The sequence below is a fragment of the Molothrus ater genome, chromosome 3, assembly GCF_012460135.2.
Source record: "Molothrus ater isolate BHLD 08-10-18 breed brown headed cowbird chromosome 3, BPBGC_Mater_1.1, whole genome shotgun sequence".
Taxonomy (NCBI): domain Eukaryota; kingdom Metazoa; phylum Chordata; class Aves; order Passeriformes; family Icteridae; genus Molothrus; species Molothrus ater.
The window spans coordinates 59,681,954-59,695,733 of NC_050480.2; the positions used below are offsets into that span (position 1 = coordinate 59,681,954).

The 13,780-nt window shown below is 37.1% G+C and overlaps 1 protein-coding gene across 1 annotated transcript in view; it reads right to left on the reverse strand.

The window, feature by feature from the left end:
* Positions 1–13,780, reverse strand: part of LAMA2 (laminin subunit alpha 2) — a 334,914-nt gene that overhangs the window by 31,453 nt on the left and 289,681 nt on the right. The window contains exons 44-49 of the mRNA XM_054514228.1: positions 11,916–12,070; positions 10,127–10,270; positions 9,099–9,232; positions 4,237–4,396; positions 1,640–1,764; positions 934–1,096 (exon numbers count right to left, since the gene is read on the reverse strand). Of these exons, the coding sequence (XP_054370203.1) occupies positions 934–1,096; positions 1,640–1,764; positions 4,237–4,396; positions 9,099–9,232; positions 10,127–10,270; positions 11,916–12,070 (881 nt within the window). The remainder of the gene's footprint in view (positions 1–933; positions 1,097–1,639; positions 1,765–4,236; positions 4,397–9,098; positions 9,233–10,126; positions 10,271–11,915; positions 12,071–13,780) is intronic.

The window sequence follows — 13,780 nt, forward strand, 5'->3', positions numbered from 1 at the left end:
ATTCAATTTGAAAAGTGCATTAGAAAAAAACTATATACATAGTTCATTATCATAATAAAATTCTAGCTTTTCCTACAGTCACTCAGGAGGACCCTCCTCCTTGATAATTCCAGCTATTTTGATAATTATTTCCAAAATACAGGCATCTGAAATAAGACTGATTTACACAAACACAGTTTTTTTGAAGTAGCAAGTGCTCAGTAATTCTTCAAGACATCAGTGAAAACTACTGTACATAATTTCTGCCCCATATGAAAAGGATAAGGGAAACACTGTTCCCTGTCAGTCATGCAAATCAATCTGGATCAGAAATGCCAAAGATGAGTTATTCAAATATGGACAGATGTCTTTATAAATAATTTCTCCCTGTTATCCACACATATTTGATACTGTGTGCCAATAAAAAACCTTAACTTTAAAAGTAATGCTTCTATTCTCTGTTTTAGCTGTAAGAGACATCATTTGTAGATATTAGAAAAACACAATCACTATTACATCTTATTTGTTGCACCAGTCCCCCTTTAAATCCACTCAATAAAACATAAACATTTTCTTTATATGAGTAGGATTTCTACTTAAGACTACTTGTCTCTTCTCATACTTCCCCTGCCATCACAAAATATTTTAAACTATGAATAGACAAAACCAACTGAAAATGTTCACATACAAAAACATCTGGGATAAAGGAAAATGAATTAATAAATTCAGAAAACCTGGAATTCTTCCCAGACTAACATAGTGATCCCCATTCAGTAAACATGAGGTAGTCAACCTGAACACTATAACACTGTCTTCACTTGGCCAGCAGTGAAGCATCATACCAGGACAGTGGTACCTTAAATTACTAATTGTTTTCATGATCTAGTGAATTCAGCGACTGCAAAGATGGCCTGAAACCTGCAAGGAGCACAGAGGTTCGCTGGCTGTTCTTACCAAGTCATCAGTAGCAAGATACATCAGCAGAGCATTTGATGAGAAGGTCCTGAACTTGAACATGACTGTGGAAATATTGGGGTTCCAGCGGATCGGGCGGCTCACCATGGCATAGCTGTCACCATCAAATTGTACTGTCCCTTCACCGTCTGCCACCTGGGGGCTGAAAAGAACAATTCCAACCATTTTCTTTTGCCTTGTGAAGTTAAAATAAAAAGTGCAGGGCTAGAGAAATGTGGGCACAGCTCTTGGCAGTCTTCCTGAACTTGGTTCGATGTCTTATCAAACCTCCCACTGACAGGACAGGATTTCCCATTCTATTTCGAGAATGCAAACTCCTTTCTTTTGTGGGGTCTCTGCTCACTGTGAAAGCCACCTTGAGGCACTGGACTCTGGTCCATACCATGCAGGAGTGCAGGCATCCTCATCACAGCTGTCCATGAGCCAGAGTCAGTTCAATGTGGTTCTAGGAGCCTTTCTATCACAGCCCTGTCACACCAGCCCAGTTCTGGTAACTCAGTGACCACACTTACAACCCAGACTGGCTGCTTCCCCTCTCGGTGGAATTGCAACCTAACTCTGGTTGCATGCACATTGGAATTTGATGGCTGCTGTGGAATTTCCTGCTACTTACCACTGAATGTACTGTCACTGCAGGCAGGTTCCCTAAAGAAGCACTGTGAGAAACTGTGGGTGCTGTACCTACCTGACGGCACAGCCTTTGCAGTCGCCTTCAATATCCCTGAAATTCCAGAGTCCTATCGGTTTGCTGTCTAGAAAGGTTTCCCCCATGCAGCCAGTGAAGGTGGTGACTCTTACAGCATCTGACTTCTGCAACAGAGAACAAAAACCTCCTTAGAACTGAATTTGAAGTGATCTACTGCATCTGAAAACATAACTGGTACAAAAATTATAAAAATAAATACCATATAAAATTCCATATAAAATAATAAAAAAACCCCATAAGATGTTTTGTAATATTTTAAACATCAAGACCATTATTCAACCTAAGAAGCCTTCCTACAGAACAACTGATCAGTGAAAATGTGAACTGAACTTTGTATCAGTGTGAACGGGAAAGACCTTTTAGATTTGAGACTCTTGGGAAGGCCTACGGAGAACAAGTCCTGAAGAACAAGGAGCTGCTTTGATTTCCACCATCAGTTTTCCTGGCTGTTCAGAGAGCGGGCTGCTCTCACCTGTTCAAGGCCTGGGTTTTCATTTCAGACTTTCAAGAAAGGACTTGGTTTGTCATAGTCCGTAATACAATAAGCAAAGTGTTTCTCTTGTAATGCTTGAAACACTGGAAATTGAGCAGACTGCCCAAGCTAAAAGACAGGCTGAGAACTCAGCTGTTACACTGTTCATGCTGAATTTTGGATGCAGAAAAATGTGCAGAGGGCAAAGCAATTAAAACACATGTCCCATCAGAACTCATTAAGCTAGGGTTATGCACATAGAGTAATGCTCATTAGAACATAACATGGTACCATGATGAAAGTAGTAATAGCTGACAGTACACAGAGTACTCCACTAAAAATTATGCTTCTAAAAATACCCTGATTCATTTAAATTTCAGTTCATCAATATGAGCTGATTAAAAATCTATACACTTAGCTATTTGAGATAGACAAGCACCTGCTGTTTTTACAGCAATTACAAATATTAAGATCTTGCAAAAGAACATTGAGAAGTGCAATTTGAAAATACTCAAGGAAAAGTATGACTCAAAAGACTTAATGTGCTACTGATATTTCCCAAGGTAATTGGATAGGTTTTAATTAGCAACAAGTATGAACTTAATGTCACTTTTAAGAAATTCATGACATCTAAATATCATAGTCTTCTTCAAGTCAGATGAAAGATGTTTTTAAAAACTGAAAATGAACTTTTTTTTTTAATACACTGTAGAAACGCATACAGAAAAGGGATGTGGACAAAACCGTAGGACAAATCTAAAGCATTCCAAACCCCAATAATATGAAAAAGCAGATTTCTCAGTCAGTGGCCTAAGATATACCAGCAACCTTGATTAACTGTCCAAAGAGCTGCACAGGTTTAGAAAAGTCTTGGTTAAGGTCTTCATTTTGTGAGCCTTACAACTGTGCCACATGATGACAGAAATTCCCAAAAAACCTCAAGTTATATTTTAATTCAGAGACAGTACTTGAATGAAACAAATCTGACAGTGTTTAAAACTCCACATTGCAAATATACCAGCCATACCAAACTTAAAATAGACTGCCTTCCTACTGCTGTCCTTGTCTTTGTTTACCTGGAGAGAAAAAAAGAATTCAGGAAGATTTTCCTGACTAAAATGAAAAAATAGAGAGTTTTTCAGAAAATATTTGCATAATATTTTTTTAACCTAACTGAGGTTGAAAACAGCTGTTCTGACATTGAGTTTCGCACTTCAATTTTTCTGCACATTGTGTTAGTTTAACACTTGAGGACATCTACAAGCTTGAGAGTAAAAAAAGTTCAGTGAGTTTACTATTTTGGAAAGTCTAAATTTTAGCTTCTTTTCAAATGCTAAAATATTGATCAGGAACAGAATAGTTAATTTAAATTGTTTTGTAAAGAATGCCATTAGAAAATTAAGGGCTAATTAGCTTTTATTGGAGAATAATTTTTATAAAGATTTCTGTCTATTCTGTTTGGCATACATCTTCTATTCATCTCATGAAGTTTAGCAAGGTATAAGATGTCACCAGAAAAATGAACAGACAAAAAAAAGAGAAAATCGATCAGGGATATGATGTAGATATCTGTAGGGGAACAGGGAGGGAAACTGGAACAAAAATAAAGAAAATAAAGCAGAAACACCAAAAGCAGACTGCAATGGAGGAGGTGATACTGTGGATACATGACAAAGATAAAATCCCAAATGCAAGGGAAAATATAGTCTTGTATAGCTTGTTAGGAGACCAGAAATGTACAGAAACAGAAATGAGTTCCTGTCACTCAGGAACCAAAAGCCTGTCAGGGCAGCAGTGTGTCCAAGGTAAAGCATCCATCTACCCAGCAGGAATTAGCTGTTTGGGCTAAATGCTGCATCAATACAGCCAGCTACAGGGCTTCTGATCAGAAGGTTACATCGTGCGCAGGGAAATCTCATATCTGTGCACCCTCAGTCCAGGCAAATCCCAAAAACCTTTCCAAAGTGTGAGTGTACTACTTGAAATTAAAGCATCTACTACAATGACACCAGCATATTAAAATTTACTGTTTCTATTTTAAGCAATAACAGAATTTGTCCACACAAATGGTCAGCTAACACAGTAACACTGGAAAAGGCATTACCTTAATTTTTTCTGTTAAACCACCAACAAACAGCACAGCATTAACATCCACATCCAGAATAGTATATCCAGGTGGGGACACTGCACTGAATGAGGCTGGCACGATGCTGGCTTTAGGACCATCCAGAGCTCGCACTGATATTGTGCCATTTTTTCCAGACCTAGAGATTAAAAAAAAAAAAAATTAAGCATACAAAGCCAGTAGTTACACCAAACTTAGGAAAATTCTATTTTAAATGGTGCCTTTTAACAGAAGCACACATGACTGACTGGATTATGCCTCATTTTGATACAAATGAACAGACACTTATGGCTGCATAAGCTAAAGACATCATCACAGAACCAGATCTTTTCCTCACCTGAATGTCTTTTTTGAACAAAATTCACTATACACATGACATGGACCTTGCATTGACAAAACAAGGAATGTTTATTAGATTATATTTTGACTGAAATGAAGTGATAAAGCACTTCAGTTTCCTTCACTGTGAGAAACAGAATTCACATTTCCTGCAATGGAGTTGTCAGACTGCTTTTGAAACAGTTACAAACCCCGTTATGTTCAAGAATTCATTGTCCTCCATTGTCATTTATGAATCACATCAAATATTGATGGCAACACAACAGCAGTGGACTTGGCATTTATTAACTGTTTCTGCATCAGTTTGTTTCCTACTCCTTTGATGATATTAATGTACTAACTGGCACGGAAGGAGTTTGCTGACATATTTTTACAGCAGAAGGAACATACTGTGGAGAGATATGATTCCTGAATCATCTTTCTGAAATTTCTTATAGATGGGTCTCGCATTTACCAGTTTGCAGCCACCTGGGATGTCCCCAGCTGAAGAGGACTGCTGGTATATGATTGAAAGTGGCTCCCTCAGTAGTCTTGGGTGGATTCCATCCCGTGGACTTGTGTGGGTCTAAGGTGCAACTGGTTTATAGCAGAATGTTTACTGATGGGAAGCCCTTTGAGGGATAAAAGTAATAAATCTTGAAAAACCAAGAGTCATTGAGCAGACTGACACTTTTTAGGATGTCTAATAATTCACAAATAGTATGGATGTCTTTCATCTTCAAAAGACTGAAATGCTCACAATGGAGTCTCTTCTATAAATAATTCTCTCTTATTTAGGGAGGACAATGGAGCTTGAAGAAAGATCTTGGCTAACTTGACAGCAAAAAGACATTGCTACCCTGTGCATGACAAGTTATCAGGTTGGAAGATATTGTTCTAGTGATAGTCATTTCTGTAAAACTGGAGGATTACAGAGGATGTATCAGCACTATGGGGCTGATATGCAGAAGGACACTGAAAGAACACTAAATTGGGAGAAGCTGGCAACTTCCTTGAGGGCAGACAGGCCCTGCAGAAAGACCTGGACAAACTAGTGACTTGGGCAATCACCAACTGTATGAAATTTAACAAGGGCAAGTGCTGTATTCTGCACCTGGGATGGGGTTGTGTGCACAGACTGGGGAATGAGAGGCTGGAGAGCAGCCCCATGAAAAGGGACCTGCTCAACAGCAAGTTGAACATGAGTCCTGGCAGCCAGGAGGGCCACACATGTCCTGGAGGGCATCAGGCACAGCATCACCAGTTGGGCAAGGGAGGGGATTGTCCTGCTCTGCTCTGCACTGGGGCGGCTTCACCTCGAGTGCTGGGGGCAATTTTGGGTGCCACAATATAAAAAAAAGACATTAAAGTATTAGAGAAAGTCCAAAGCAGGGCCACGTTCAAAGCAAGAACAGTGAAGAGTCTGGAGGGGAAGCCTTATGAGTTGTGGCTGAAGCCACTTGGTCTGGTCAGCCTGGAGAAGAGGAGACTGAGGGGAGATCTCATTGCAGACTTCAACATCCTCACAAGGGGAAACTTAGGGACAGGTAGTCCCTCTTTAGTCCTGTGATCAGTGATAGGACCTGAGAGAACAGCATGAAGCTGAGCTGGGGGAAGTTTAGGTTGGATATCAGAAAAAAGTTTTCCATCCTGAAGGTAGCTGAATTCTGGAACAAGCTCCCCATGGATGCAGTCACAACACCAAGACTTCCTGAATTCAAGAAGTGTTTGGACAACGCTGTCAGGTACATGGTGTGTCTCTTGCAGATGTCGTGGAGGTGGCCAGGAGTTACTCTTGATGATCCTGATGGATGCCTCTTACTCAGCATATTCTATATTCTACAAAAATTGGTGTAATGACATGCAGTGTTTGCTCCTAAGGAGAGGCATGATATAAATGAGATGACTTTAGCAAGCATCTCATCAGCATTAAATTATAAACTACCACGTATTAAACTCTGGTCCTTGACCCCTTGAAAACACAGAAAACCTTCACTGAAAAGCATGGTTTATATTTGCTACAGTACTTTAAGACTCAATTCTTGACGAATTAAACGGGATGTGTCTATAGTGAACTTGTGATTCAGGCATCCTTTGTCCTCAAAAGAAGGGCACTGCTTAAACTCTGTCACTAACAATCAAAACAATGGTAATACTTGAATCACAGTTGATTAAAATCACAACTAATCAGGTTCTGCTCCTAATTGAGGCCTACTGAAGTCAAGTAACACTGATCTAGTGAGTCTCAAAAATATTCTCTCATCCATCTGACTGTCTCACAAAATTGACATTATTTGCATGTTGTAAATCTGCTTTAAATAATTTTGTCACATACTGTTATGCTAGATTTTCCTTTGTTAATTGATACTTGGGTTGATTGCATCTTGATGCCAATCGGATTTGCTTCTGTAAGCAGGTAAGTAACTTGTAAGTGACATTTGCTAAACTCTGGCATCATCAAAGTACAGTGAATTCCTTTAGAAAGTCCTATAGGAATAAACAAATTTTACTTCAATTCCATTAACAAAAATTCAAGGAATTTCCATTATAACATCTGAATATACAATAAAATGCCAAGGATCAGTATGCTAAATAAAAAAGGTGATGAAAATTAAAAGTATCCCTGGAAAAGTGATTCAGTAATTATCAATTTAGTCTAACTAACTGGAAATTTTGGTGCATGCATAAACTGACCACCTCTGATCATTACTCAACAGTCAGATTTTTCATATTTAGATTTTATTTAGAATGCTAAGCAAACTTGAGAATTTTCAAACCTCTGTGCCACATTTTTTCTTTCTAAGGCCCTTTGGGATTCTTAAGAATAGCTATCAACCTATGGTGGGTTTAACACCATATCATTATTATTGTCAATTCTTGTCACCACTGAAAACAATGGCAAAACTCAGTAAGGCCAGAATTTCATCTTATGTCCTCATGCTAAGCAGATGCCCTGCTCCAGCTGCTCAGGCCATTCTGTCAGGCTGAAAAAGCCTGTGGCTGGAACTGAGCAGAAATTTGGAGAAAATGTGTGAGGGAATAAAATGAGTAAAACTCTCCAACAGGTTAGGAAGGGAGTTAGAGCAGAGTTATCAAATGGACTTCCATAGGATATGTGATTTGTGAAGTCTCCCTTAAGAATGCAAAATCAGTCCCAAGCTCTTCATCTTAATCCCACAAATCCACGTAATGCCTCTGTAATGTAATTCTCCTAAACACTGCTCTGTACTTCTGATTTGTGCAGCTGTAATCATTCTAAATTGCTGATCCAGCATTTTGTTTGAAACTAATGGCATGCACATCCTATATATCCAGAACAACCAGCTAATAGGTAATGGGCTTTTGTACGATGTGTGAATTTTATACCATGTTCTGGCTACATATTCTGCTGAAGCAGCTTTCTTGTAAATGAAAGCCTGGCATTACTGTGTCATGAAGCTGCTTTGGTATGCGTAATGTGAACTGGTGAAGATTTCAACAATTTGTATTGTACCCCAGTTTGTATTTTCCTAGCAGTAAGGTTTCATTAAGCCAGCTTCTGGAGACCGTGCCATAATTTTATTTAATTCTCTGCTCTGAATGGCTGATTTCTGTGATTTCATTAAATTATTTAAACTGAATGCCATTTCCTCTTCTGGGAGCTATGCATGTTACTAGAATTAGAGTGCTTTGTTTTCTTCCTCCTTCATTCTCTCATTTTCTAACTATATTATCCATTCTATGTTTAATACTATGTGAAATTAACTGTAATGATGCAGGAGAAATTACTCAGCTTTCTATCAAATTGCGATAGAGCTGATGTTATCTAAATTACTAAGATCTATTCAAGATAAAGGCTATAGAGTTATGCAATCCTTATGCTGTGATTACTACACCATATGCCATGTGTTTGCTATTTGAATGAAAAATAAAAGCTTCAGCTAACAAATTTGGGATTTGAATATTTATGTATCTATATTTCTAAAGTTCAAAGGCATTAAATAGCTGATCTCAAATTACAAAATATATTTTAACTTTTTGGAATATCTCCTCCTTCAATTTTCATGAACTGTATCTTTCATAAATATTTCCAGTCTGATGAGACATTTTGCCTACAGGAATGGCATTCTGAATTAGAATCAAGATACTGCTGTGTGACAGACCATTCACTTGCAGCACTGTATCAAGACCAGAAATTCAGAAAAGCTGCTCCTCTTTAAAATTCAGGGAGAAAAGAATAGTAGTTATTCAAGTGCCAAAACCTGTAACTGATTTTAAATGTAAGCTAGTTGAAGAAGACAATCGATAGAGTGATAGATAAACAAAAGGTAATAAATATAAGGAGTCATAGATTGTTGATGCTAGAGGGGAAATGTGTGATTAAAGTAAATCCTTGACAGAGAACAATTGACATTTCGAAAGTAACTGTAGTGCATACACTTTTGGTACTAACTGATGCAGGTTCAAAACCTTTTGTCAAACCAGACTAGAATTTCTCATAGCAGCCATTTTTCTAAAATCTTGGAAATGAAATATTTACTTACCTAGAGGCTTCAATCCGGTACCAAAACCCATCGTCAATGGTCAGATCTGGATATTCTACCCGTCCAACACCAGATCCCACATCCCACAGGAAGCTCACCTTGCCTTTACGCATCTCTATGGCCAAGAAGTCGGTCTACATGCAAAAGATGAAAATAGAAGTGATCTTATACTTTGATTAAGGAAGTTTTTCAGAACTTTTCACATTTCAGAAGGTCTAATGAGGCATCAGAAACCCACACACAGATAGTAAAGAATTGACATTAATTCTTACATTGCTCTAAAATGAGACTCTCTTTTTCCTGTTTTTTTTGGTTCAAATAAGGAATCTTAAGCTAAAGACAGCAAATTATTTCTCTCAGTGACATGCAGCAAATGACTGCCAGACTTACAGAATGTTAATATTGCAGCCATGAACAGAAGGATTTAACTCAGAGGAACACTGAAACATCCATTGGATGGCAGAAAGATGTTGAGATACATGATGCCATCCAGCCTTTTCATTTTGCATTAGGAAAATAAAATACATGTTGGAAATGTTGAAAAATAGAATAGTTTTCCATTTACTGAATTAATATTGGGTGTTCTAGAAGTCTGTCTGCTATAGGCCTCATGGGAAACTGAATCATTCACCATTATTATGCTTGAAATTGTAGTCTTGACTTGAAATTACAATAAATAGGAGCTTTGACAGATGCAATATGATTAGCTACTTCATTCCCTAAGGAAAACCCACAACCAACTCCAAAATTACTTTGGTTGCACTGTGAATTTTAAAGCTCTAATGTAGTTCATGTAGAAGCCTGCTATTTCATATCTAGTTAAAATAAAGATATATGTAAAAAATTTGCTGGTCATATTTTAGAAATCGCTATATTAATACCAAAGACAGTAAATGTCTAGATTATTTTAGACTCTCTCTACTGCTTTGAAGCCTCTGGGTGAAAAAAAGCCTTTCTCATCTTCTTTATTTGTCAGTAGTATGATTTGATTGAGCAACTCTGACATGAAAGGCAGGAGACAGACTCACAAACTTGGCACTTCCAAGGTAAAAAAGCAGATTGTCAGCAACTGCAGTCTTCACATTGACAATGATGGTGTTGTATGTTCCCTTCTTTATTTCTGGTCTGTATGTGCGAATACAATTGCCTCCAGAGGACACGGACACTTTGATCTTCAAAAAAAGCACAACAGAAAGAATTCAGTTATTATTCCAGAATTAACCGTAGATGCTTCCAAATAATTATAAGACTATTACACATTTTTTCCCTTCACATTTTTCTGTTTCATGCACCAGGGAGTTACTTCGATATGAGAAGAAGGTAGAAATCGAATTTTCTTTCTGGGATTGTTTAGTAAAAGGAAATAAAATCTCTTTTTAGAACTCACATTCAAAGGACGAACTGTGTAGTTCAAAAATAGCTAGAAGATATACTGGTCTAATGCTGGTAACAGTGGAATTCTAGAAGTACAGATGGTCTATAAGTAGAAGATGCAGCTAGGAAAATAAGCAGCACTCCTGAAGGAATTACAGCATATTGCTGTTGGGTAGTCATAATTATCTATTTTTCCCTTGTAATAGCTTTGATTGTGCCAATTTAAGACACCTTTTCACAATTTTTTAAAACCAACAGTTATGTCTATCATTGCTTTTACATAGTCCCCAATGGAGTTGGCATTCATAACTAAGTTTTATTTCCACAGCTGAGTGACATATGTGTTTGGATCCATGTATTGGTTTCCTCAGGCTCTGAGCACAGATAAAAACACTTTACTATTTGCTTTCATAATGCCAGCACAGACATAATCACAGTACAATGGTGTTTCAAACCCAGCTAGACATGTTTAAGCATTAGAGGAAATGTACATAATGGTATCACCTTATGCTTACAGCAAACTCTGCTAAAAAGGAGATCCATTATAGGACCAAACTTCTAATTTCCTTATCTCAGAAATGCTGAGCAATTAAGTACTTCAAAGCCCTCAGACAGAAGATGAATGTAACAAAACATATTACCGCAGCCTGTCTTTCTGTTCTGTACAGATTTCATCACATATGTGCTGAAAACTTCTTTCACCAGCATCCAACTATTTATCCTATCACTTCTTTCCCAGTATCCTATTATTGTGTTAATTATTTTTTAAACTATTTTTCAACAATTTTTGAGGAAGATTTCTCAAGTATCATCTACATTATTCTTTTTCCTTTGCTATTTAAATCACAAGTTGAATAATCTCAGTATTAACTGGATGATCCTAGAGTTGACAATACTACTGAATCAGGGAGATGGACTCCAAACTCACTAATTGGACTGGAACTATATTCTTAAGCTCAAGTCTTCAGTGCTGCTACTGGACAGAGAAAAATAAAAAATATGGGAGAAGCAGATATACTCAGCAATTTCAGTGAGTCTGCGATGGTGTCATTCTTGAGTAATGTAAATTCTATGAAATGAAATCAGGGGCTTACTAGCAGTGTTGAAGCAGAAAAATACATTTTTGTTTTCACAAAAATTCAATGATATTGTGACTCTTCTGCTGTACTATTACCTACAATAGTTCTTAAAAATAACCTTTTGAGATCCATTCCTACAGATGTTATTCATTTAACAAGAGCATGTTTTAAATGAAGAAACAAGACACAGAGTGAGAATCATCAGAATAGTCTCTTCTTTTCTGAGAAATTATACTCCATTATTTTCTCTCTTTATGCATGTTTAGAATTAGGAAAGATTCACCCTGTAGAAAAGAAATAAAAAGTAGAAAATAAAATCCCATCAGTACTCAAAAGTTCTTTTTTTCTGAAAAATGGGACTTACCGAATTGGCTTGCTTCCGAGCCTGGTTTATCAGCTCTTTTATCTGAGAAATGTTTTTCCCTAAGTTATCCTGGAGTTCTTTGATTGGCTTGATTTTATCTAGCAGGCGATCTGCTTCCTTTTCTAGATTTTTAATACTGGAATCTGCATCAGCAACTTCAGAAAAAAGAATAAGGCAGAGCTTTAGAGAATAGTGTCAGAGACTAATTAAACATTGCAATAATAAAATCCAAGAAAATTCTGCATACACAACGCTCAGGAGATTGTATATGCAGCTATGAGGTACACACAGGCCAGAAGATACCTGAACAGAATAAGGCAATTTCAGAATGTCTAGAATCAAGTTAAAGTAGCAATAGCAGCAAACACTGGTGTTAAAGCAGGATTTTTTAAGATGTAACTATGCTTCAGGTCAGGATGATAGTTATGGAAAACATTTCCTGTAGCAAAATACATTTATGAATTAAATATTTGCTTTCTGCTTAAAAAAAAACCCTCCAAATTTTGAAGAAAAGTGCTGAATTAAGGAAACCTGGTTGGTTTTCATAAGTAATTTCTGAAATTACTGCATTAAAATTAACTTGAAATTAATTCTTGAACTAACCGTAATGGGCACAAATACAAAAAGGTTTTATTCTAGTCACAAGCTTAAAATTCTGTGTATGTTCTGAAAGCATATTTAAAAACAGTGACAGTAAACTAGAAATTATTTTCTTTTTGTTTTTCAGGTGAAGTAAATAATTTTACCATGATATTTTTGCCACTCTCTTTCTTTAAGCCTCAAATTCCCTTTTTGCCTCTCAACATACAACTAGTGAATATTACTCTCTCTTTGACAACTCATGAGCAGATCTAAGGATTGCAACCCTTGGCTCGCATGAGGGTGTGGGTTTTTTTGGATGACACTGAAAGGGACAAACATGCATTTACCACAAAGATGCATATTACATGAAAATAATAGCAATAATAAGAGGCCTAAAAATAATGCTAAGACAAAGCATTAAAAACTGCATATCTAATTTTTTGACCCAAACACTCATACCAAAACCCTCCAGATGCTTCTTAAGGTTTCATTTGAGTTAAACTAGCTACCAAGTCACTTTATCTAAAAGTTCTCAAAAAGTAACTATTTAGCTATTTCAATGAATGAGAAACACAGAGGACCATGCAGAGGCTTTGGCAGTAAGCAATGAGTAATTGTTTACTGGAAAATGCACACTATAAGCTGCAAGTAAGAAAAACATACGTACAAATTTCTGCAGGCAAGATACGGAGACAAAGAAAAGAGAAAAACAGAGAATAACGTAAGAGAGAGAAGATAACATAAAAGAATGTTTTGAAGATCTAAACAGAAATGTAAAGGAAAGTCAGGGACAGGATGAGTCTATAAATGACTTTTTACCTTTTAAAGATTTCATACCTATCAAAATGAGAATTCAGCGCCTGAATTTTGACATAGAGAGGCTGTGTCTACTTTTGCATTTAGCCATGAGTGCCAGCCTACTCACTTCATACATGGTTCAATGGTTCACCCTACATTACTTTAATCTCAGTCTGTAATCTGAGTATCCATTAACATTTGGAGAATGACAGAAGTGTACCTCTGGAGAACATCTCACAGTTCAGCTTTATGAAACAGTTTGCAAGTGTTAAGATAACTCTTCAATGCAAACAAAATAATGGTCACTGGGCACAATCAAGAGATTAAATTTTAAATTCTCACTCCTACTCTCAACTAAAGTGTTAATGTACACACAGGCTCAGAATACCTGAGCTAGGACAGGTGGCATAGTCTAGATTCAGCAGTGCCAAGAAACGACTGCTTTAAGACTGCTTCTCAGTTTTTTCCCACTCCCCTGCAAGAGA